Source organism: Nerophis lumbriciformis, linkage group LG37 (genome assembly GCF_033978685.3).
Source record: "Nerophis lumbriciformis linkage group LG37, RoL_Nlum_v2.1, whole genome shotgun sequence".
NCBI classification, from domain to species: Eukaryota; Metazoa; Chordata; class Actinopteri; order Syngnathiformes; family Syngnathidae; genus Nerophis; species Nerophis lumbriciformis.
Window position 1 is genome coordinate 4715001 of NC_084584.2, and position 25359 is coordinate 4740359.

The following is a 25359-nucleotide window of genomic DNA, read 5'->3' on the forward strand; positions in this document are numbered from 1 at the left end:
AGGTGTGTGTTTGTTTGTTTGTGTGTGTGTTGGTGTGTGTTTGTTTGTGTGTGTGTGTGTGTAGATGTGTGTGTGTAGGTGTAGGTGTGTGTGTTTGTGTGTAAGTGTGTGTGTGTGTGTTAAGGATGTGTTTGTGTGTAGGTGTGTGTGTGTGTGTTTGTGTTTGTTTGTTTGTGTGTGAGTAGGTGTGTGTTTGTGTGTGTGTGTGTGTGTAGGTGTGTGTTTGTTTTTGTGTAGGTGTGTGTTTGTTTTTGTGTGTGTTGGTGTGTGTGTGTTTGTTTGTGTTTGTGTGTGTGTGTAGGTGTGTGTTTGTTTGTGTGTGTGTGTATAGATGTGTGTGTGTTTGTGTGTAGGTGTGTGTTTGTGTGTAGGTGTGTGTGTGTAGGTATGTGTTTGTGTGTAGGTGTGTGTGTTTGTTTGTGTGTGTGTGTGTGTGGGTGTAGGTGTGTGTTTGTGTGTGTGTGTTTGTAGGTGTGTGTGGGTGTAGGTGTGTGTTTGTGTGTGTGTGTTTGTAGGTGTGTGTTTGTTTGTGTGTGTGTTTGTGTGTAGGTGTGTGTTTGTGTGTGTGTGTTTGTAGGTGTGTGTTTGTTTGTGTGTGTGTTTGTGTGTAGGTGTGTGTTTGTGTGTGTGTGTTTGTGTATAGGTGTGTGTTTGTGTGTGTGTTTGTGTGTAGGTGCGTGTGTGTTTGTGTGTAGGTGTGTGTTTGTGTATAGGTGTGTGTTTGCGTGTAGGTATGTGTTTGTGTGTAGGTGTGTTTGTGTGTAGGTGTTTGTGTGTAGGTGTGTGTTTGTGTGTAGGTGTTTGTGTGTAGGTGTGTTTGTGTGTAGGTGTTTGTGTGTAGGTGTGTGTTTGTGTGTAGGTGTTGTGTGTAGGTGTGTGTGTGTGTAGGTGTTGTGTGTAGGAGTGTGTGTGTGTAGGTGTGTGTGTGTTTGTTTGTGTGAAGTGAAGTGAAGTGAATTATATTTATATAGCGCTTTTTCTCTAGTGACTCTAGTGTGTTTACATAGTGAAAGCCAACATGTAAGTGACATTTAAAGCAGTGTGGGTGTGACACTGGGAGCAGGTGGGTCAAGTGTCTTGCCCAAGGACACAACAGCAGTGACGGGGATAGGGGAAGCGGGGATTAGAACCCTCAAGTTGCTGGCACGGCCACTCTACCAACCGAGCTATACCGACCCGGGTGTGGGTGTGTGTGTGTGTGTTTGTGTGTAGGTGTGTGTGTGTTTGTGTATAGGTGTGTGTTTGTGTGTAGGTGTGTGTTTGGGTGTTACTTCCTGCTGCCCATCAGGGATAAAGGAAGTAAGTCTTCCAAGGTCAGTACATAGTCTCTCCTTCACCAGGACTTCTTCCTCGCCTCCTCGTGGCAGCACACAGTAACTGAGGTCCTGCGACCTCAGACTGAAAAGGTTGGGGATCACCAGGCAGCGGTGGGCCCGACCAACACACCATCCACCCGTTGCCAAGTGGGTGAGCCCGGGAGGGTACTCTGCTTAGGGGAGAAAACCCCGAAATCAAATCTGCACTCAGGGACTGGCATAGGCGGAGTCCAAAAGACCGGATCACCGGCAGTCCCCTGCAACTCCAGCCGGTCGAAGGTGGTCATGGGTATCTCATGCCACTGGAAGTGAAGATGGTTCAAACACTGATGACATCTATTAAACAAGACAAGAGGCAAAGAATCAAACAGAGACAGAATTCCATTTGGACTCACCTGACCACAGCTGCTTCCAGAGGGAAGTGGGTCGTAAACAGCGTTGCCTTTGGTTACCGAACAGTTCAAAAGAAGAGGTCGTAAAAGAGTTCAAAAAGACTTCCATAAAATAGTTCAAAAAGGGTTCGTACAATACTTCAAAAAGAGTTCGTCTGGAAATTGGGCAGATCCTGCCATCTGTCCGCTTTGAAGTCACTGTGGAGTTTTACGAGCCTTCCTCCTGGTAGGCCCCAAAGACAGCTCCCGTCCCCCTGCCAGGAACTCAATGTAATACAAAGCTTTTGTGATCATTTAGAAACAATTATTCTAACAGTGGGAGTGAGGATTGGACCCCACCCCCCACCCCCCCAAACTCCCATCAAGAAGCCCTATGGCGGCAGACACAGGCCAAGGACGTGGCTGGGAGTGTCTAGTCCAGGGGTCGGCAACCCGCGGCTCTTTGATCACTCTGATGCGGCTCAGCTGCATTCGTGCCGACTCCCCCAATTTTCCCGGGAGACTTCCGGATTTCAGTGCCTCTCGCAGAAAACTCCCCTATTCTCCGATTCTCACCCTTACAATAATAAAAAGGGCGTGCCATGATGGTACAGCATTTAGCACTCTCTACGATCTGTACAAACAGCGTGCCAGCCCAGACTCTTGTTATATGCATCTTCTGCTTGCACACGCAAGTGACAGCAAGGCATACTTGGTCAACAGCCACACAGGTTACACTGACGGTGGCGATATAAAAAACTTTAACACTTCTTACTAATAATGCGCCACACTTTAAACCAAAACTAAACAAGAATGACAAACACATTTCGGGAGAACTTCTGCACCTTAACACAACACAAACACAACAGAACAAATACCCAGAATCCCATGCAGCCCTGACTCTTCCGAGCTACATTATACACCCCCCTCACACCCCCGCCTCCTTTGTGTGTTGTTTGTGGTGGGCGGGGTTTGATCTCCCCTGAAATGGGATGGACCTGGAAAAGGTGGTTCAAAAATGACCTGCTTCTCCTACTCCGGATGGTAAGCTGCAACTGTCGGAGCATCCCCCTCGCGGTCGAAAATACAAGAAAAACAATATAGCAACCTATTAGAGATGCGCGGATAGGCAATTATTTCATCCGCAACCGCATCAGAAAGTCGTCAACCATCCGCAATCCACCCGATCTAACATTTGATCAGAACCGCATCCGCCCGCACCCGCCCGTTGTTATATATCTAATATAGACGATGCAAAGCATTAGTGAGGTTATAAAGCTTTTGCCTGTTAAAGAAAGGAGACTGATCCAATGCAGCACAGACATTCGCGTGCCACGCTGTCACGACCCAGACGCACACCAGTGCACAATCATATGGGAGCCGCGCTGAGCGCACCTCCAAGCGCGTCTCGCTGCCGGCGACGGCCGGGTATATGGGCCCGACGCTCCAGCGCCATCCATTTTCAGGGCTAGTTGATTCGGCATGTGGGTTGTTACACACTCCTTAGCGGGTTCCAACTTCCATGGCCACCGTCCTAGCTGCTGTCTATATCAACCAGGGTGAGCCCCACCTCTTTCGTGAGCGCACTGCGCGCGGAGTGACCCCTGTTACGCGCCCCCGGCAACAGGGGTGGCGGGCAGGTAAGCTGCGCGGGCGGAGCGCGCGGAGTGACCCCTGTTACGCGCCCCCGGCAACAGGGGTGGCGGGCAGGTAAGCTGCGCGCGCGGAGTGACCCCTGTTACGAGCCCCCGGCCACGGGGGTGGCGGGCAGGTAAGCTGCTTACCTGCTGCGCGTGACGCCGGCCGCGGCGAAGGCGGACGAGGCGGGGTGTCGGTGCGGTGGGCGCGGTGGTGACCCTGGACGTGCGTCGGGCCCTTCTCGCGGATCGCCTCAGCTACGGCTCCCGGTGGGGCCCTCTCGGGGGAAGGGGCCTCGGTCCCGGACCCCGGCGAGGCGTCCCTTCTCAGCTCCGTAAAAGTGTCCATCTCTTTTTCTTTTTTTTCTTCTGTTGTGGCATATGCTGCAGGTGCCTGCTCGTTTTTCGTATGTGGGTAACAACATTTAACTATCTATATATATTTCCCAATTGGTTTAACTGCCACCCGCCTGAATCTATTTAAAATCTAATTTTTTTTAATTTCAATCACCCGACCCGACCCGACCCGCGGATAAAATCTAATTTTTTTTAATTTCATCCGCCCGATCCGCGGATAATCCGCGGACTCCGCGGTTGTGCCCGCAAACCGCGCATCTCTACAACCTATGCATCGCCTCGTGGAATGTCCGCACACTATTGGACTTGGCCGGAACAACTAAGAGGTTCCACCGCAGGACAGCACTTGTGTGCCCTGGAGCTCGCAAAGTACATCATCGATATTGCAGCATTCAGCAAAACCAGCTTACATGGGGAGGACTCCCTGACAGAGGTTGGTGCAGGCTTCTGGAAAGTGGTTCCTGAAGGCACTCGCCGCATCCATGGAGTAGGCTTTGCTGTGAAGTCCCAACTGCTGAATCTACCGTCGGCATCAATGAAAGACTGAAGACATGGCGTATTCCCCTCACAAAGGAACACTTCGCCACCCTCATTAGTGCTCATGCACCAACTCTGGATGCCGAACACAACATCAAAGAGGCCTTCTGCCGGGAACTTGACTCCAGCAACAGATAAAGTCCTTCTCCTGGGAGGTTTCAATGCAAGAGTGGGCACAGAACACTTGGTATGGAAGGCAGTTATTGGCCAACAGTTATTGAGCAACGGACTCCGGCTACTCTACCTCTGTGCAGAACACCACCTGGTCATCACCAACAACACCTTCCAGATGAAAAACCGTCTCAAAACAACCTGGCAACACCCCCGCTCAAAGCACTGGCACCTCCTGGACTATGTTTTGTCCAGCAAAGAGACAAACGGGATGTTCTTTCCACCAGAGAGCAGAGTGCTGGACCGATCACCTCATGCTTAGGACCAAACTCCTCATGACCATCTAACCCCGTCGTCCAAGGACAGCCCCAAACCGGAAACTCAACTACCTGGAACTTGACTCCATCATACAGAAAACTCCAGCAACAGATAAAGTCCTTCTCCTGGGAGGTTTCAATGCAAGAGTGGACACAGAACACCTGGTATGGAAGGCAGTTATTGAGCAACGGACTCCGGCTACTCTACCTCTGTGCAGAACACCACCTGGTCATCACCAACACCACCTTCCAGATGAAAAACCGTCTCAAAACAACCTGGCAACACCCCCGCTCAAAGCACTGGCACCTCCTGGACTATGTTTTGTCCAGCAAAGAGACAAACGGGATGTTCTTTCCGCCAGAGAGCAGAGTGCTGGACCGATCACCTCATGCTTAGGACCAAACTCCTCATGACCATCTAACCCCGTCGTCCAAGGACAGCCCCAAACCGGAAACTCAACTACCTGGAACTTGACTCCATCATACAGAAAACTCCAGCAACAGATAAAGTCCTTCTCCTGGGAGGTTTCAATGCAAGAGTGGGCACAGAACACCTGGTATGGAAGGCAGTTATTGGCCAACAGTTATTGAGCAACGGACTCCGGCTACTCTACCTCTGTGCAGAACACCACCTGGTCATCACCAACACCACCTTCCAGATGAAAAACCGTCTCAAAACAACCTGGCAACACCCCCGCTCAAAGCACTGGCACCTCCTGGACTATGTTTTGACAAACGGGATGTTCTTTCCACCAGAGTCATGCGCGGAGCAGAGTGCTGGACCGATCACCTCATGCTTAGGACCAAACTCCTCATGACCATCTAACCCCGTCGTCCAAGGACAGCCCCAAACCGGAAACTCAACTGCACAGCACTGAACAGCTCCACCACCATAGACAACCTCCGACGGCACCTTGTCAGCAACCTTGATCAGATCCCTGAGGAATCCACTGACTGGCCAGCTCTGCGCGATACCATCCGTAGCGCAGCCTGAGTGGCGCTCGGCCACTCAAGGAAACGCCGCCAGGCCTTCAAAAGAACCTTGGTTTATCCTGGGAAGACTGAGTCCCCTACAATGAGATCCTGGAGAGCACCAAATCCAGCTGTATGGAAGCAGCCGTGGCCAAAAGACGCCTGCGGTGGCTCGGACACACCATAGTTAAAAGTTAAAGTAGCAATGATTGTCACACACAAATGATTCTCTGCATTTGACCCATCACCCTTGATCACACCCTGGGAGGTGAGGGGAATCATTTTTGGTGATTTAACCCCCAATTCCAACCCTTGATGCTGAGTGCCAAGTAGGGAGGTAATGGCTCCCATTCTTATAGTCTTTGGTATGACTCGGCCGGGGTTTGAACTCACAACCTACCCATCTCAGGGCGGACACTCTGACCACTAGGCCGCTGAGTAGTTCTGCCTGATCACTGCCTGTTTCGCCAAGTCCTCCACAGCCAACTATACGAGGCGCTACAAGGACTACACCAAGGTACCTTCTGAAGTGTACTTCCATCAACCCTGGCATGTGACCGCTTAGCTTGGCGGACCACTTGTGCCAGAGTAACGTCCCAAACAAACCACAGCAACCAGCAAAGAAGGTCTGAGAAACGTGACCAGCGACACCAGAAGACAGCCGGCATTCCCCCCAGCGTCGGAGCTCCCCTGACCCATCTGGGGACGGAAGTGCGGCATCAAGTGGCATTAGCTTGGCGGACCACTTGTGCCAGAGTAACGTCCCAAACAAACCACAGCAACCAGCAAAGAAGGTCTGAGAAACGTGCCAAGCGACACCAGAGGACAGCCGGCATTCCCCCCAGCGTCGGAGTTCCCCTGACCCATCTGGGGACGGAAGTGCGGCATCAAGTGGCATTAGCTTGGCGGACCACTTGTGCCAGAGTAACGTCCCAAACAAACCACAGCAACCAGCAAAGAAGGTCTGAGAAACGTGCCCAGCGACACCAGAGGACAGCCGGCATTCCCCCCAGCGTCGGAGTTCCCCTGACCCATCTGGGGACGGAAGTGCGGCATCAAGTGGCATTAGCTTGGCGGACCACTTGTGCCAGAGTAACGTCCCAAACAAACCACAGCAACCAGCAAAGAAGGCCTGAGAAACGTGCCCAGCGACACCAGAGGACAGCCGGCATTCCCCCAGCGTCGGAGCTCCCCTGACCCATCTGGGGACGGAAGTGCGGCATCAAGTGGCATAAGCGGCAACATCGCTGAAACCCTCCTCACCTCTATGGAGCCAGCGTCACCATCGTACACCATGGACAGCTAAGTGTGTGTGTGTGTGTGTGTGTGTGTGTGTGTTTGTGTGTGTGCGCGCATCACTAAACAGGAAGTTCTGTTTCCCTTCAGTCAGCACAAAGTCTTACTGGACATTTACAGCAAGTTAGACTTTAACTTTTTACTCTGATTACTCTTTATTACCTCAAATACTTTGCATCAGTCCATCTTAGATGATCTCGGACCCAGTGAAGCCGGCAGCGTTTCCGGGTGTTGTTGATAAATGGCTTTGGCTTTGCATAGGAGCGTTTTAACTTGCACTTACAGATGTAGCGACCGACTGTAGTTACTGACAGCGGTTTTCTGGGGTGTTCCTGAGCCCATGTGGTGATATCCTTTACACAATGATGTCACTTTTTGATGCAGTGCCGCCTGAGGGATCAACGTGACAACTTCACTGCTTTTGGCTTTTTTATTATTAGTGTGGAATGTTAAAAAAAAAAAGTTTACTATAATAAACGTAAAGAATACTTGACTGTTACCCTATTTAGAATATAACTTAGTGTATTACTTTAACTACGGCCCAGTGTTAGGAAGAATACTTGTTACTCGAGTATTGAATAATATAATGACTTCATGCTACTACTTGAAGTACTATCGTAATCTATTACTTGAATGTTATTGTATTACCTAACTTTTACTCTAGTATTTAACGATAGAAGTACTTTAGCTAGTACTCTATTACTTAAATGATACTGTATTATCTAACTTTTACTCTGGTATTTAAGGGTAGAAGTATTTTAGCTAGTAACCTATTACTTTAACTGTTACTGCATTACCTAACCTACTATATTGTTTAATGATTGAAGAGCAATAGTACTTTATTAGTTGAATGTTACCGTATTACCTAACTTTTACTCTAGTATTTAACGATATAAGTACTTTAGCTAGTACTCTATTACTTTAACTGTTACTGCATTACGTAACTTTTACTCTAATGTTTAACAATTGAAGTACTGTAGTAATCTATTACTTTAACTGTTACTATATTACCTAGCGTTTTGTTACTGTATTACCTAACTTTTACTCTAGTATTTAACGATATAAGTACTTTAGCTAGTAATCTATTACTTTAACTGTTACTGCATTACGTAACTTTTACTCTAGTGTTTAACAATTGAAGTACTATAGTAATCTATTACTTTAACTGTTACTATATTACCTAACATTTTGTTACTGTATTACCTAACTTTTACTCTAGTATTTAACGATATAAGTACTTTAGCTAGTAATCTATTACTTTAACTGTTAGTGCATTACGTAACTTTTACTCTAGTGTTTAACAATTGAAGTACTATAGTAATCTATTACTTTAACTGTTACTATATTACTTAACGTTTACTCTAGTAATTAACGATACAAGGTACTTTAGCTAGTAATCTATTACTTGAATGTAATTGTATTACTTAACTTTTACTCTAGTATGTAATGATAGAAGTACTTAAACTACTAATCTATTACTTGAATGTGATTGTATGCCTAACTTTTACTCTAATATTTAACGATATAAGTACTTTAGTAAGTAATCTATTACTTGAAAGTGATGGTATTACCTAACCAAGTGGTGGTGTCCACACAGAAGTACTTTAGCTAGTAATCTATTACTTGAAAGTGATGGTATTACCTAACCAAGCAGTGGTGTCCACACAGGAGTACTTTAGTTAGTAATCTATTACTTGAAAGTGATGGTATTACCTACAAGTACTTTAGCTAGTAATCTATTACGTGAAAGTGATGGTATTACCTAACCAAGTGGTGGTGTCCACACAGAAGTACTTTAGCTAGTAATCTATTACTTGAAAGTGATGGTATTACCTAACCAAGCGGCAGTGTCCACACAGGAGTACTTTAGCTAGTAATCTATTACTTGAAAGTGATGGTATTACCTAGAAGTACTTTAGCTAGTAATCTATTACTTGAAAGTGATGGTATTACCTAACCAAGTGGTGGTGTCCACACAGAAGTACTTTAGCTAGTAATCTATTACTTGAAAGTGATGGTATTACCTAACCAACTGGTGGTGTCCACACAGGAGTACTTTAGCTAGTAATCTATTACTTGAAAGTGATGGTATTACCTAGAAGTACTTTAGCTAGTAATCTATTACTTGAAAGTGATGGTATTACCTAACCAAGTGGTGGTGTCCACACAGGAGTACTTTAGCTAGTAATCTATTACTTGAAAGTGATGGTATTACCTAACCAAGTGGTGGTGTCCACACAGAAGTACTTTAGCTAGTAATCTATTACTTGAAAGTGATGTTATTACCTAGAAGTACTTTAGTTAGTAATCTATTACTTAACCAAGTGGTGTGTCCACACAGGAAGGTGATCCAGAGGAATGGCTTCCCAGAACTTCCAGAGAACCGTCCAGCCCAAGGAGTGTTCCCATGTGACTTTGTGTGGGGTGTGTCTGCCAACTCCATCCAGGTCAGTGCCTTGCTCAGAGGCCATGGCAGACTCCTCCCTGACACCTTCCTGGTGTGTGTGGAGCAGGTGGAGACCACGGCCAGTCAGTTTGCAGACCCCCGGGTGTACGTGTGGAACATCTCCAACCAGGGAGAACTGGTGCCAGTGGGAGGTGTGGTAGCACCACCTGATCAACAACACCCGCACTGCGCACATTATGTCAGCATACGCCAACAGGTGACCTTTGACCCACCTCTTTTATTCTCACTAGATCAAATAATATGGATTTTCATTAACAATATCTTTTGTGGCAATAAGATAATATACTGTTAAGTAATATAATGTAAGATAATATTATGTAAGATAATATAGTGTAAGGTAATATAATGTAAGGTAATATAGTGTAAGGTAATATAATGTAAGGTAATATAATGTAAGGTAATATAGTGTAAGGTAATATAATGTAAGGTAATATAATGTAAGATAATATAATGTAAGGTAATATAGTGTAAGGTAATATAATGTAAGGTAATATAATGTAAGGTAATATAATGTAAGATAATATAATGTAAGGTAATATAGTGTAAGGTAATATAGTGTAAGGTAATATAATGTAAGATAATATAATGTAAGGTAATATAGTGTAAGGTAATATAATGTAAGGTAATATAATGTAAGGTAATACAATGTAAGGTAATATAGTGTAAGGTAATATAATGTAAGGTAATATAATGTAAGATAATATAATGTAAGGCAATATAGTGTAAGGTAAAATAATGTAAGGTAATATAATGTAAGGTAATATAATGTAAGGTAAAATAATGTAAGGTAATATAATGTAAGGTAATATAGTGTAAGGTAATATAATGTAAGATAATATAATGTAAGGATATATAATGTAAGGTAATATAGTGTAAGGTAATATAATGTAAGATAATATAATGTAAGGTAATATAGTGTAAGGTAATATAATGTAAGGTAATATAGTGTAAGGTAATATAATGTAAGGTAATATAATGTAAGGTAATATAGTGTAAGGTAATATAATGTAAGATAATATAATGTAAGGTAATATAGTGTAAGGTAATATAGTGTAAGGTAATATAATGTAAGGTAATATAGTGTAAGGTAATATAATGTAAGGTAATATAATGTAAGGTAATATAGTGTAAGGTAATATAATGTAAGATAATATAATGTAAGATAATATAATGTAAGGTAATATAGTGTAAGGTAATATAATGTAAGGTAATATAGTGTAAGGTAATATAATGTAAGGTAATATAATGTAAGATAATATAGTGTAAGGTAATATAATGTAAGATAATATAATGTAAGGTAATATAGTGTAAGGTAATATAATGTAAGGTAATATAGTGTAAGATAATATAATGTAAGGTAATATAGTGTAAGGTAAAATAATGTAAGGTAATGTAAGGTAATATAGTGTAAGGTAATATAATGTAAGATAATATAATGTAAGGTAATATAATGTAAGGTAATATAATGTAAGGTAATATAGTGTAAGGTAATATAATGTAAGGTAAAATAATGTAAGGTAATATAATGTAAGGTCATTTAGTGTAAGGTAATATAATGTAAGGTAATATAATGTAAGGTAATATAGTGTAAGGTAATATAATGTAAGGTCATGTGTTTTGGTGGGCAGGTGGATGAGATCCAGGCGGTGGGTGTGACTCACTTCCACTTCTCCCTGAACTGGTCCTCAGTGGTCCCAACAGGTGAGGTGGGTGGAGCCAACAGAACCCTGCTGGAGTACTACAGGTGCTTCTGTACTCACCTGCTGCACGCCAACATCACACCTGTCATCACCCTCTGGCACCACACACGCCTACGCAGCAGCTTGCCTCACGCCCACACCTGGCTGCACAGGTGACACCTCAACACAGTGTGACTCTTCAAACTGTCTTACTACTCAACACAGTGTGACTCTTCAAACTGTCTTACTACTCAACACAGTGTGACTCTTCAAACTGTCTTACTACTCAACACAGTGTGACTCTTCAAACTGTCTTACTACTCAACACAGTGTGACTCTTCAAACTGTCTTACTACTCAACACAGTGTGACTCTTCAAACTGTCTTACTACTCAACACAGTGTGACTCTTCAAACTGTCTTACTACTCAACACAGTGTGACTCTTCAAACTGTCTTACTACTCAACACAGTGTGACTCTTCAAACTGTCTTACTACTCAACACAGTGTGACTCTTCAAACTGTCTTACTACTCAACACAGTGTGACTCTTCAAACTGTCTTACTACTCAACACAGTGTGACTCTTCAAACTGTCTTACTACTCAACACAGTGTGACTCTTCAAACTGTCTTACTACTCAACACAGTGTGACTCTTCAAACTGTCTTACTACTCAACACAGTGTGACTCTTCAAACTGTCTTACTACTCAACACAGTGTGACTCTTCAAACTGTCTTACTACTCAACACAGTGTGACTCTTCAAACTGTCTTACTACTCAACACAGTGTGACTCTTCAAACTGTCTTACTACTCAACACAGTGTGACTCTTCAAACTGTCTTACTACTCAACACAGTGTGACTCTTCAAACTGTCTTACTACTCAACACAGTGTGACTCTTCAAACTGTCTTACTACTCAACACGGTGTGACTCTTCAAACTGTCTTACTACTCAACACAGTGTGACTCTTCAAACTGTCTTACTACTCAACACAGTGTGACTCTTCAAACTGTCTTATTACTCAACACAGTGTGACTGTTCAAACTGTCTTACTACTCAACACAGTGTGACTCTTCAAACTGTCTTACTACTCAACACAGTGTGACTCTTCAAACTGTCTTATTACTCAACACAGTGTGACTGTTCAAACTGTCTTACTACTCAACACAGTGTGACTCTTCAAACTGTCTTACTACTCAACACAGTGTGACTCTTCAAACTGTCTTACTACTCAACACAGTGTGACTCTTCAAACTGTCTTACTACTCAACACAGTGTGACTCTTCAAACTGTCTTATTACTCAACACAGTGTGACTGTTCAAACTGTCTTACTACTCAACACAGTGTGACTCTTCAAACTGTCTTACTACTCAACACAGTGTGACTCCTCAAACTGTCTTACTACTCAATCACTTCATCACATAGTCCAACACAGTGTGACTGTTCAAACGGTGTCATGTTACCCTGGCCAAATATACTACCTGCCTTGTTTTTAATGAATACTTAGGCCTGCTACACTACTGTATTTTAAAGTTGTAATTTAGCTAGTATTTTATTACTTTAACTGCTACTATATTGCCTAACTTTTACTCTAGTATTTATTAATACAACTTCTTTAGCAAGTATTCTATTACCGGATTGATACTAAATTACATAATTTTACTCTAGTATTTATTAATAGAACTTCTTTAGCAAGTATTCTATTACTCGATTGATACTAAATTACATAATTTTACTCTAGTATTTATTAATATAACTTCTTTAGCAAGTATTCTATTACTTGATTGATACTAAATTACATAATTTTACTCTAGTATTTAATAATAGAACTTCTTTAGCAAGTATTCTATTACTCGATTGATACTAAATTACATAATTTTACTCTAGTATTTATTAATAGAACTTCTTTAGCAAGTATTCTATTACTTGATTGATACTATATTACATCATTTTACTCTAGTATTTACCGATATAACTACTTTAGCTAGTAATCTATTACTTGAATGTTACTGTATTACCTAACCTTTTTCCAGTATTGCACAATATAACTACTTGACCAAGTAATCTATTACTTGAATGTTACTGTATTACCTCATTTTTACTCCAGTATTTAACGACGTAACTACTTTAACTAGTACTCTATTACTTGATTGATACTGTATTACATAATTTTACTCTAGTATTTACCGATATAACTACTTTAGCTAGTAATCTATTACTTGAATGTTACTGTATTACCTAACCTTTTTCCAGTATTGCACAATATAACTACTTGACCAAGTAATCTATTACTTGAATGTTACTGTATTACCTCATTTTTACTCCAGTATTTAACGACGTAACTACTTTAACTAGTACTCTATTACTTGATTGATACTGTATTACATAATTTTACTCTAGTATTTACCGATATAACTACTTTAGCTAGTAATCTATTACTTGAATGTTACTGTTTTACCTAACCTTTTTCCAGTATTGCACAATATAACTACTTGACCAAGTAATCTATTACTTGAATGTTACTGTATTACCTCATTTTTACTCCAGTATTTAACGACGTAACTACTTTAACTAGTACTCTATTACTTGATTGATACTGTATTACATAATTTTACTCTAGTATTTACCGATATAACTACTTTAGCTAGTAATCTATTACTTGAATGTTACTGTTTTACCTAACCTTTTTCCAGTATTGCACAATATAACTACTTGACCAAGTAATCTATTACTTGAATGTTACTGTATTACCTCATTTTTACTCCAGTATTTAACGACGTAACTACTTTAACTAGTACTCTATTACTTGATTGATACTGTATTACATAATTTTACTCTAGTATTTACCGATATAACTACTTTAGCTAGTAATCTATTACTTGAATGTTACTGTATTACCTAACCTTTTTCCAGTATTGCACAATATAACTACTTGACCTAGTAATCTATTACTTGAATGTTACTGCATTACCTCATTTTTACTCCAGTATTTAACGATGTAACTACTTTAGCTAGTACTCTATTACTTGATTGATACTGTATTACATCATTTTACTGTAGTATTTACCGATATAATTACTTTAGCTTGTAATCTATTACTTGAACATTATTATGCAATATTCCAACACAGTGTGACTGTTCAAACTGTGTGACAGTGGGCAAAAATAAACCTTGTTGTTAATGAATACTTGGGCCTACTGTGTTGGAAGGTGGTCATTGTGGAGAGTGTTCCGGGTACCTTTCACTGTTGAAACGTTGCGTTCAGGGACACTCCGGACTTGTTCTGTGCCTACGCGCGGCTGTGCTTCCGGGAGCTGGGCGAGCAGGTGAAGATGTGGATCACGCTCAACGAGCCCAACGACGAGATGGTGAGCTACCAGGAGGCCCACCAGATGCTGCGTGCCCACGCCCTGGCCTGGCGCGCCTACGACCGGGACTTCAGACCCGCGCAGGGCGGCCAGGTGGGTGCCCCGTCCAGACCCGTCCGAGCGCCTCAAGGTCACCCGCCTCGCCCCCCCTCAGGTGTCTCTGGCGCTGCACCTGGACTGGATGGAGCCCGCCTCCTCCTTCAGCCGCGAGGACGTGGAGCCGGCCCAGCGCGTGCTGGACTTCCGGGTGGGCTGGTTCGCCGAGCCGGTCTTCGGCAGCGGGGACTATCCTGCGGGGATGAGGAGCTGGCTGCGCCAACTCAACTCGCTGGAGTACGGACGCCTCGCCGCCACCAGGGGGCGTGTTTGCCTCCTCTTGACCCTCTTTGTGTTTGGTTCTGATCCAGACTGCCCGCCTTCAACCGGGACGACCAGCTGCTGGTCCGAGGGACCTACGACTTCTTGGCCATCAGCCACTTCAGCACCAAACTGGTGACGCACGCCAAGGAGGACTCGTGAGTTTGTCATGTGACCTGCGCCCGCTTCCCGCTCCCTGGTGACGTGTGCACACGCAGGTACACGTACACCGCCATGCTGGAGGTCCAACACATGATCGACACCACCTGGATCATGTCGCCCAGGCCCGTGGTGCCCTGGGGGCTGAGGAAGGCGCTCAACTGGGTGAGAGCTCATACACCTGGCGCCCTCTGGTGGCCGAAGGAGTGACCTGCAGGGCATCAGTACTACTCCAAAGATTATTGCCATAAACAACAATATTTAAATAAAAAAACATAATATACTGCCATGAAAAACGATATTTATGACAATAGAAATACAATTTTTTAACAATATATTGCCATAAAACCATTATATTTTACACTTTAAAAACATGATATAATGCCATAAAAATCCTATATTTATAAGTTAAAAAAACAAAATATAATGCTATAATACACTATTTTTAAATACTGCTAAGAATTGTTTAGAAACAATAGTGTTGTAAAGTCAATAATTGTTTAAAAAAAATAGTAAATTGTTAAAAAATAAAGTCAATAATTGTTAAAAAAAAAAAATAAAGTCAATAATTGTTAAAAAAAAATAAAGTCAATAATTGTTAAAAAAAAATAAAGTCAATAATTGTTAAAAAAAAATAATAAAGTCAATAATTGTTAAAAAAATAAAGTCAATAATTGTTAAAAAAAAATTAAGTCAATAATTGTTAAAAAATAGTCAATTGTTAAAAAATAAAGTCAAAAATTGTTAAAAATGAAGTCAATAATTGTTAAAAAATAAAGTCAATAATTGTTAAAAAAATAAAGTCAATAATTTTTTTTAAATAGTCAATAATTGTTAAAAAATAAAGTCCATAATTGTTAAAAAATAAAGTCAATAATTGTTCAAAAGAAAGTCAATAATTGTTAAAAATGAAGTCAATAATTGTTAAAAAAAATAAAGTAAATAATTGTTAAAAAAAATAAAGTCAATAATTGTTAAAAAATAAAGTCAATAATTGTTAAAAAAAATAAAGTCAATAATTGTTAAAAAAATAAAGACAAAAATAGTTACAAAAATAAAGTCAATAATTGTTAAAAATAAAGTCAAAATTTGTTTAAAAAAAGTCAATTGTTTTTTAAATAAAGTCAATAATTGTTAAAAAATAAAGTCAAGAATTGTTAAAAAAAAATAGTCAACAATTGTTAAAAAAAATAAAATCAATAATTGTTAAAAAAAAATAAAGTCAATAATTGTTAAAAAAAAGAAGTCAATAATTGTTAAAAAATAAAGTCAATAATTGTTAAAAATGAAGTCAATAATTGTTAAAAAATAGTCAATAATTGTTAAAAAATAAAGTCAATAATTGTTCAAAAAAAAATAAAGTCGATAATTGTTTAAAAATAAAGTCAATAATTGTTAAAAAAAATAAAGTCAATAATTGTTCAAAAGAAAGTAAATAATTGTTAAAAATGAAGTCAATAATTGTTAAAAAATAAAGTCAATAATTGTTAATAAATAAAGTCAATAATTGTTAAAAAATAAAGTCACTAATTGTTAAAAAAAAATAAAGTCAATAATTGTTAAAAATAAAGTCAAAATTTGTTTAAAAAAAAGTAATTTTTTTTTTAAATAAAGTCAATAATTGTTAAAAAATAAAGTCAATAATTGTTGAAAAAAAATCAAGTAAATAATTGTTGAAAAAATCAAGTAAATAATTGTTGAAATAAATCAAGTCAATAATTATTAAAAATGAAGTCAATAATTGTTGAAATCAAAATAAAAGGTGTTGTTTCAGGTGAAGGAGCACTACCCTGACGTGTCCGTCTACGTGATGGCCAACGGCGTCCAGGAGGACCCGGCTCGCTTCAAAGACAGTCTGAGGGTCTTTTACCTCTACAACTACATCAACGAGGCCCTCAAAGGTGACATCATCACTACACACACAACTACATCAACGAGGCCCTCAAAGGTGACATCATCACTACACACATCTACTTGTACAACTTCATCAACGAGGCCCTCAAAGGTGACATCATCACTACACACAACTACTTGTACAACTACATCAACGAGGCCCTCAAAGGTGACATCATCACTACACATACATCTACTTGTACAACTGCATCAACGAGGCCCTCAAAGGTGACATCACTACACACACATCTACTTGTACAACTACATCAACGAGGCCCTCAAAGGTGACATCATCACTACACATACATCTACTTGTACAACTACATCAACGAGGCCCTCAAAGGTGACATCACTACACACACATCTACTTGTACAACTACATCAACGAGGCCCTCAAAGGTGACATCATCACTACACATACATCTACTTGTACAACTACATCAACGAGGCCCTCAAAGGTGACATCATCACCACACATACCTGAGGTCAACCACCCCAACACACACAACCTGGTGACTTTTCACCTTTTTCTGCACAAACATTTTATTTACACCACAAGTACACATTGTTGTGTTTTCATGGCTAAACCAATTAGTGGTTTTATTTTATTTGTATTTACGGTACTTTATTTTTTAATGAAATCAACATAAAAACCCAAGATAGACTTACAATTAGTGTGTGTGCTGCTGGTCCACTAATAGTACTCACCTTTAACAGATCATTTCACTCTTTTTCATTCATTACTAGTTTCTATGGAACTGTTTTACTTTCTTTTTTATTTAAGAAAAATGATTATTTATTTGTACTATTGTTTAGTTAAAATGTGGTGTTTTATGGTGTTGTGTAGTTAAAATGTGGTGTTTAGTCAAAATGTGTTTTATGATGTTGTATAGTCAAAATGTGGTGTTTGATGGTGTTGCATTGTTAAAATGTGGTGTTTGATGGTGTTGTATTGTTAAAATGTGGTGTTTTTGTGGTGTTGTGTAGTTAAAATGTGGCGTTTGATGGTGTTGCATTGTTAAAATGTGGTGTTGAGTAGTTAAAATGTGGTGTTGCGATGTTAAAATGTGGTGTTTGATGGTGTTGCATTGTTAAAATTTGGTGTTTTTATGGTGTTGTGTAGTTAAAATGTGTTTTATGATGTTGTATAGCTAAAATGTGGTGTTTTTGTGGTATTGTGTAGTTAAAATGTGTTGTATAGTTAAAAAGTGGTGTTTTATGGTGTTGTGTAGTTAAAATGTGGTGTTGTTTAGTTAAAATGTGGTGTTTTATGGTGTTGTGTAGTTAAAATGTGGTGTTTTTGTGGTGTAGTGTAGTTAAAATGTGGTGTTTGATGGTGTTGCATTGTTAAAATGTAGTGTTTTTGTGGTGTTGTGTAGTTAAAATGTGGTGTTGTTTAGTTAAAATGTGGTGTTTTATGGTGTTGTGTAGTTAAAATGTGGTGTTTTTGTGGTGTAGTGTAGTTAAAATGTGGTGTTTGATGGTGTTGCATTGTTAAAATGTAGTGTTTTTGTGGTGTTGTGTAGTTAAAATGTGGTGTTGTGTAGTTAAAATGTGGTGTTGCGATGTTAAAATATGGCGTTTGATGGTGTTGCATTGTTAAAATGTGTTGTGTAGTTAAAATGTGGTGTTGCATCGTTAAAATGTGGTGTTTTTATGATGTTGTATAGTTAAAATGTGGTGTTGTGTAGTTAAAATGTGGTGTTTTATGGTGTTGTGTAGTTAAAATGTGGTGTTTTTGTGTAGTGTAGTTAAAATGTGGCGTTTGATGGTATTGCATTGTTAAAATGTGGTGTTTTTATGGTGTTGTGTAGTTAAAATGTGGTGTTTTATGATGTTGTATAGCTAAAATGTGTTTTTGTGGTATTGTGTAGTTAAAATGTGTTGTGTACTTAAAAAGTGGTGTTTTATGGTGTTGTGTAGTTAAAATGTGTTGTTTAGTTGAAATATGGTGTTTTATGGTGTTTTTTAGTTAAAATGTGGTGTTGCGTTGTTAAAATGTGGTGTTGTTTAGTTAAAATGTGGTGTTGTGTAGTTAAAATGTGGTGTTGCGTTGTTAAAATGTGGTGTTTTATGGTGTTGTGTAGCTAAAATGTGGTGTTGTGTAGTTAAAATGTGGTGTTTTATGGTGTTGTGTAGTTAAAATGTGGTGTTTATTTAAAATGTGGTGTTTTATGGTGTTGTGTAGTTAAAATGTGGTGTTGTTTAGTTGAAATATGGTGTTTTGTAGTTAAAATGTGGTGTTGTGTAGTTAAAATGTGCTGTTTTATGGTGTTGTGTAGTTAAAATGTAGTGTTTTATGGTGTTGTGTAGTTAAAATGTGGTTTTATGGTGTTGTGTAGTTAAAATGTGGTGTTGTTTAGTTGAAATATGGTGTTTTATGGTGTTGCATTGTTAAAATGTGGTGTTACATCGTTAAAATGTGTTTTTATGATGGTGTATAGTTAAAATGTGGTGTTTTCTGGTGTTGTGTAGTTAAAATGTGGTGTTTTATGGTGTTGTGTAGTTAAAAAGTGGTGTTTTATGGTGTTGTGTAGTTAAAATGTGGTGTTGTTTAGTTAAAATATGGTGTTGTGTAGTTAAAATGTGGTGGTGTTTTTATGATGTTGTGTAGTTAAAATGTGGTGTTATATGATGTTGTATAGTTAAAATGTGGTGTTTTTATTGTGTTGTGTAGTTAAAATGTGTTGTCGTTAAAATGTGGTGTTGTGTACCGGTAGATAAAATGTGGTGTTTTATGGTATTGTTTAGTTAGAATGTGGTGTTTTGTGCGTTAAATGCCAGATGTTTAGTGTGTTGTGCTCACAGCGTTCACGGTGGACGGCGTGCAGCTGAAGGGTTACTTCGCCTACGCCCTGAGTGACCAGCGTGACCCGGGCTTCGGTCTGTACGGCCACGTGCAGCAGGAGGTGGTGGTCAAAGCCTCGCTGGACAACTATCACAACATCATCCAACACAACGGCTTCCCCGTGCCGGGGGCGGCCGCCCAGTCCTGTCCCGGTGCCGTCGCCCGGGCGTGCGCGGGCTGCGGCCCGCTGCTCAAGCGCCCCCTGGTGGGCTTCCTGGCGCTGGTGGTGTCGGTGGGGCTGGCGTCGCTGGGCCTGGTCCTCTACTACACCACCAGGAGACGCCGAGACGCGTACTGAGGGTGGAGTCTTGTGTGGATGTAGACAAGAATAAAGCTGCTGCCAACAACACCCGGGTGTACTTTAATGTGTCATCAGAACATGATGGCGTCCAGACCGTACTTGAATGTGTCATCAGAACATGATGGCGTCCAGACCGTACTTGAATGTGTCATCAGAACATGATGGCGTCCAGACCGTACTTGAATGTGTCATCAGAACATGATGGCGTCCAGACCGTACTTGAATGTGTCATCAGAACATGATGGCGTCCAGACCGTCCTCCATGAACTTCTTGTAGGTGGCCATGAACTTGGCGGTGAAAGCCTCCAGGTGGTAGATGGCCTTGCTGCCCAGCTGCAGGCGGTGCTCGTAGTACGCCGCCATGTGCGCCACCTCCGTCTTCAGCTGCCCGTCACAGTTGTTGAGCAGCTCCGTCACCAGGCCCTGCGGGAGGGGGAGGGGCTTCTTTAATACCTACAAGTGTGTGTGTGTGTGTGTGTGTGTGTGTGTGTGCACCTTCATGATGATGTCAGCAGGGATGCAGTGAGTCAGAAGCTCATACAGCCGAGCTCGAACCTCCAACAGCCTGCAAGACAAGATCCAATCAGAGGCTGCTAAAGTCCCAGTGGTGACATCATACTTCACCCTAGGGCTGGGCCATACGTCCACTTTGTTAGATAAAGATATTTTTTTTTTTTAGGAAAATATCTTAATTTATTTCAATAAAGGGGATCACAAAAAATGATTTGAACAAAAACTCTTAGTGTACATGAAACATATGTTTATTATTGTCATTTAGTCCTTAAATAAAATAGACAACTTGTCTTTTAGTAGTAAGTAAACAAACAAAGACTCCTAATTAGTCTATGCAGTAACATATTGTGTCATTTATACACCTATTATTATGTACACATTATAAAGGACAAACTGTACAAATTAATTATTAATCTATTTGTTCATTTACTGTTAATATCTGATTATTTTCTGTCTACACTTCTGTTCAAATGTAATAATCACTTATTCTTCTCTTCTTTGATACTTTACATTAGTTTTGGATGATACCACACATTTAGGTATCGATCCGATACCAAGTCGTTACAGGATCATTAGCTAAAATGCTGGCATAAAACGTTAGCATGTTTCTGTTAGCATTCGTGCAAGATGGCAAAAAGTATCAAAATGAGCTAAAATGCTGGCATAAAACGTTAGCATTTTTATGTTAGCATTCTTGCAAGATGGTGAAAAGTATCAAAATGAGCTAAAATGCTGGCATAAAACGTTAGCATGTTTATGTTAGCATTCTTGCAAGATGGCGAAAAGTATCAAAATTTGCTAAAATGCGTGCATAAAACGTTATGTTAGCATACTTGCAAGATGGCAAAAGGTATCAAAATTTGGTCAAATGCTGGCATCAAATGTTAGCATGTTTATGTTAGCATTCTTGCAAGATGGCGAAAAGTACCAAAATTAGCTCAAATGCTGGCATAAAACGTTAGCATTTTTATGTTAGCATACATGCAAGATGGCGAAAAGTATCAAAATGAGCTAAAATGTTGGCACAAAACGTTAGCATGTTTCTGTTAGCATACTTGCAAGATGGCAAAAGGTATCAAAATTTGGTCAAATGCTGGCATCAAACATTAACATGTTTATGTTAGCATACTTGCAAGATGGCGAAAGATATCAAAATCCACTAACTTTAGGTTTAAATGATGATAATTAGCTAAAGTGCTAGCATAAAAGGTTAACATGCTAATGTTAGCATGGTATGATGGGAACAGCTAGCATACTTGGAAGATGGCGAAACGTATCAAAATGAGCTAAAATGCTGGCATAAAACGTTAGCATGTTTATGTTAGCATACTTGCAAGATGGCGAAAAGTATCTAAATGAGCTAAAATGCTGGCATAAAACGTTAGCATGTTTATGTTAGCATACTTGCAAGATGGCAAAAGGTATCAAAATTTGATCAAATGCTGGCATAAAACGTTAGCATTTTTATGTTAGAATTATGGCAAGATGGCAAAAAGTATCAAAATGAGCTAAAATGCGTGCATAAAACGTTATGTTAGCATACTTGCAAGATGGCAAAAGGTATCAAAATTTGGTCAAATGCTGGCATCAAACATTAGCATGTTTATGTTAGCATTTTTGCAAGATGGCGAAAAGTATCAAAATTTGCTAAAATGCTGGCATCAAATGTTAGCATGTTTATGTTAGCATTCTTGCAAGATGGCGAAAAGTACCAAAATTAGCTCAAATGCTGGCATAAAACGTTAGCATTTTTATGTTAGCATACATGCAAGATGGCGAAAAGTATCAAAATGAGCTAAAATGTTGGCACAAAACGTTAGCATGTTTCTGTTAGCATACTTGCAAGATGGCAAAAGGTATCAAAATTTGGTCAAATGCTGGCATCAAACATTAACATGTTTATGTTAGCATACTTGCAAGATGGCGAAAAGTATCAAAATTTGCTAAAATGCTGGCATAAAACGTTAGCATGTTTATGTTAGCATACTTGCAAGATGGCGAAAAGTATCTAAATGAGCTAAAATGCTGGCATAAAACGTTAGCATGTTTCTGTTAGCATACTTGCAAGATGGCAAAAGGTATCAAAATTTGGTCAAATGCTGGCATCAAACATTAACATGTTTATGTTAGCATACTTGCAAGATGGCGAAAAGTATCAAAATTTGCTAAAATGCTGGCATAAAACGTTAGCATGTTTATGTTAGCATACTTGCAAGATGGCGAAAAGTATCTAAATGAGCTAAAATGCTGGCATAAAACGTTAGCATGTTTATGTTAGCATTCTTGCAAGATGGCGAAAGGCATCAAAATTTGGTCAAATGCTGGCTTCAAACGTTAGCATGTTTATGTTAGCATTCTTGCAAGATGGTGAAAAGTATCAAAATGAGCTAAAATGCTGGCATAAAACGTTAGCATGTTTATGTTAGCATACTTGCAAGATGGCAAAAGGCATCAAAATTTGGTCAAGTGTTGGCTTCAAACGTTAGCATGTTTATGTTAGCATTCTTGCAAGATGGCGAAAAGTATCAAAATTTGCTAAAATGCTGGCATAAAACGTTAGCATGTTTCTGTTAGCATACTTGCAAGATGGCGAAAAGTATCAAAATTTGCTAAAATGCTAGCATAAAACGTTAGCATGTTTCTGTTAGCATTCTTGCAAGATGGCAAAAAGTATCAAAATGAGCTAAAATGCTGGCATAAAACGTTAGCATGTTTCTGTTAGCATACTTGCAAGATGGCGAAAAGTATCAAAATGAGCTAAAATGCTGGCATAAAATGTTAGCATGTTTATGTTAGCATTCTTGCAAGATGGCGAAAAGTATCAAAATGAGCTAAAATGCTGGCATAAAACGTTAGCATTTTTATGTTAGCATAATTGAAAGATGGCGAAAAGTATCAAAATGAGCTAAAATGCCGGCATAAAACGTTAGCATGTTTATGCTAGCATTCTTGCAAGATGGCGAAAAGTATCAAATGAGCTAAAATGCTGGCATAAAACTTTAGCATGTTTCTGTTAGCATACTTGCAAGATGGCGAAAGGTATCAAAATTTAATCAAATGCTGGCATCAAACGTTAGCATGTTTATGTTAGCATTCTTGCAAGATGGCAAAAAGTATCAACATTTGCTAAAATGCTGGCATCAAACGTTAGCATGTTTATGTTAGCATTCTTGCAAGATGGCGAAAAGTATCAAAATGAGCTAAAATGCTGGCATAAAACGTTAGCATGTTTATGTTAGCATTCTTGCAAGATGGCGAAAAGTATCAAATGAGCTAAAATGCTGGCATAAAACTTTAGCATGTTTCTGTTAGCATACTTGCAAGATGGCGAAAGGTATCAAAATTTGATCAAATGCTGGCATCAAACGTTAGCATGTTTATGTTAGCATTCTTGCAAGATGGCAAAAAGTATCAAAATTTGCTAAAATGCTGGCATCAAACGTTAGCATGTTTATGTTAGCATTCTTGCAAGATGGCGAAAAGTATCAAAATTTGCTAAAATGCTGGCATAAAACGTTAGCATGTTTCTGTTAGCATACTTGCAAGATGACGAAAAGTATAAAAATTTGCTAAAATGCTTGCATAAAACATTAGCATGTTTCTGTTAGCATTCTTGCAAAATGGCGAAAGGTATCAAAATCCACAAATGTTAGGTTTAAATGGTCAAGACTGCCTGTATCGGACATTTCAGATGCATGCTGATATCATGTGATACGTGTATTGTTTGGCTGATATCATATCAGAGTTTTCCTGGTTCCTCACCTCTGAGGACTCTGCTGGCTGACGATGGCGTTGGCCGTCTCTCGGAGGTACGCCTCCCAGTCCGTCTCGGGGACATCCTGGTCAGGTGAGAAGGGGTACCTGGGGGGATGATGATGTCACTTCCTGTGGTGTAAAAGAAGGGTGTTGTGGACTCACTGCTGCACCCTGCAGGCCTCACACATCAGCAGCGCCTTGCGGAGATTCCGACCAGACTTCTGGCTGATGCGCTGGGCCAAGTCTGGCGGCAGGAGCAGACCCTCTTTCTTGCACACCGCCGTCAGGACCCGGCACACCTGGAGACCACCACCAAGGTGTGGTTATGGGGTGAGAGGAGCATGGTGGCGAGGGCTACCTGCTCGCTGCTGGGCAGGGGGACTCTGACGGCCAGGCAGCGGCTCCTGATGGGCCCGATGACCTTGGAGGTGGAGGTGGTGCAGAGGATGAGGCGGCAGGTGAACATGTGCTTCTCCATGGTGCGCCGCAATGCATGCTGGGCGTCCTTGGTCAGCCGGTCCACCTCCGTCAGCAGCACCACTGGGGAGAACCGCCCACGTTAGCCTAGGTCTACAGCTGGTCCTGAAGCCACTGCTCACCTTTGAAGTCTCTCTGCGTGCTGGACTGGATCTGCTGGGACTGGGCCACCGTCTTGATCAGCTCCTGGATGACCACGCGGTCCTGATTGCCGGCGTCGCTACGAAGCACACCACAACAATGTACACGTGTTATGTTGCGCCCTACAAAGTGTTAGTACTGTTAATATTGCGCTCACTACGCACCAGCTGTTGGTGCATTGTAACGTGCATCTTAGTTGGAGTTTTCATTAACAAGTCGCCATGTAAAATCGCTAATGCTAACCGGTAGCATGTCAATAGCAAAGCCAGTGTATATTAGCATTAAGCTATCGCATATTAGGAGAAGTGCGGTACTTTACTTACGTTTATAAAGTCCATTTACGTGTTGGCATTGAAAACTGCAACATTGTCTAGAGGGAGTTTGGCTAAGTCCGCTCTCAGTGCTGCTGGAGTGATCACCAGCTGCAAAGAGCCGCGCAAAACCTGGCTGGATTCGGTAGGTGCCACAAAAAAAAAAATAGCAGA

General features: G+C 40.4%; 2 protein-coding genes across 3 annotated transcripts in view; one reads left to right on the forward strand and one right to left on the reverse strand.

The window, feature by feature from the left end:
* Nucleotides 1–20035, forward strand: part of kl (klotho) — a 23999-nt gene extending 3964 nt beyond the window's left edge. The window contains exons 5-13 of the mRNA XM_072912593.1: nt 9256–9361; nt 9428–9577; nt 11010–11233; nt 14327–14522; nt 14584–14762; nt 14837–14944; nt 15005–15110; nt 16720–16846; nt 19647–20035. Of these exons, the coding sequence (XP_072768694.1) occupies nt 9256–9361; nt 9428–9577; nt 11010–11233; nt 14327–14522; nt 14584–14762; nt 14837–14944; nt 15005–15110; nt 16720–16846; nt 19647–19984 (1534 nt within the window). The 3' untranslated portion in view covers nt 19985–20035. The remainder of the gene's footprint in view (nt 1–9255; nt 9362–9427; nt 9578–11009; nt 11234–14326; nt 14523–14583; nt 14763–14836; nt 14945–15004; nt 15111–16719; nt 16847–19646) is intronic.
* Nucleotides 20022–25359, reverse strand: part of rfc3 (replication factor C (activator 1) 3) — a 15952-nt gene continuing 10614 nt past the window's right edge. The window contains exons 4-9 of one of the 2 annotated variants that reach the window (XM_072912594.1): nt 24856–24953; nt 24615–24796; nt 24443–24555; nt 24263–24361; nt 20483–20552; nt 20022–20410 (exon numbers count right to left, since the gene is read on the reverse strand). In XM_072912594.1, the coding sequence (XP_072768695.1) occupies nt 20219–20410; nt 20483–20552; nt 24263–24361; nt 24443–24555; nt 24615–24796; nt 24856–24953 (754 nt within the window). In that variant the 3' untranslated portion in view covers nt 20022–20218. Of the gene's footprint in view, nt 20411–20482; nt 20553–24262; nt 24362–24418; nt 24556–24614; nt 24797–24855; nt 24954–25359 lie in introns of both variants that reach the window. The other variant, XM_061930742.2, reaches the window with a different exon arrangement.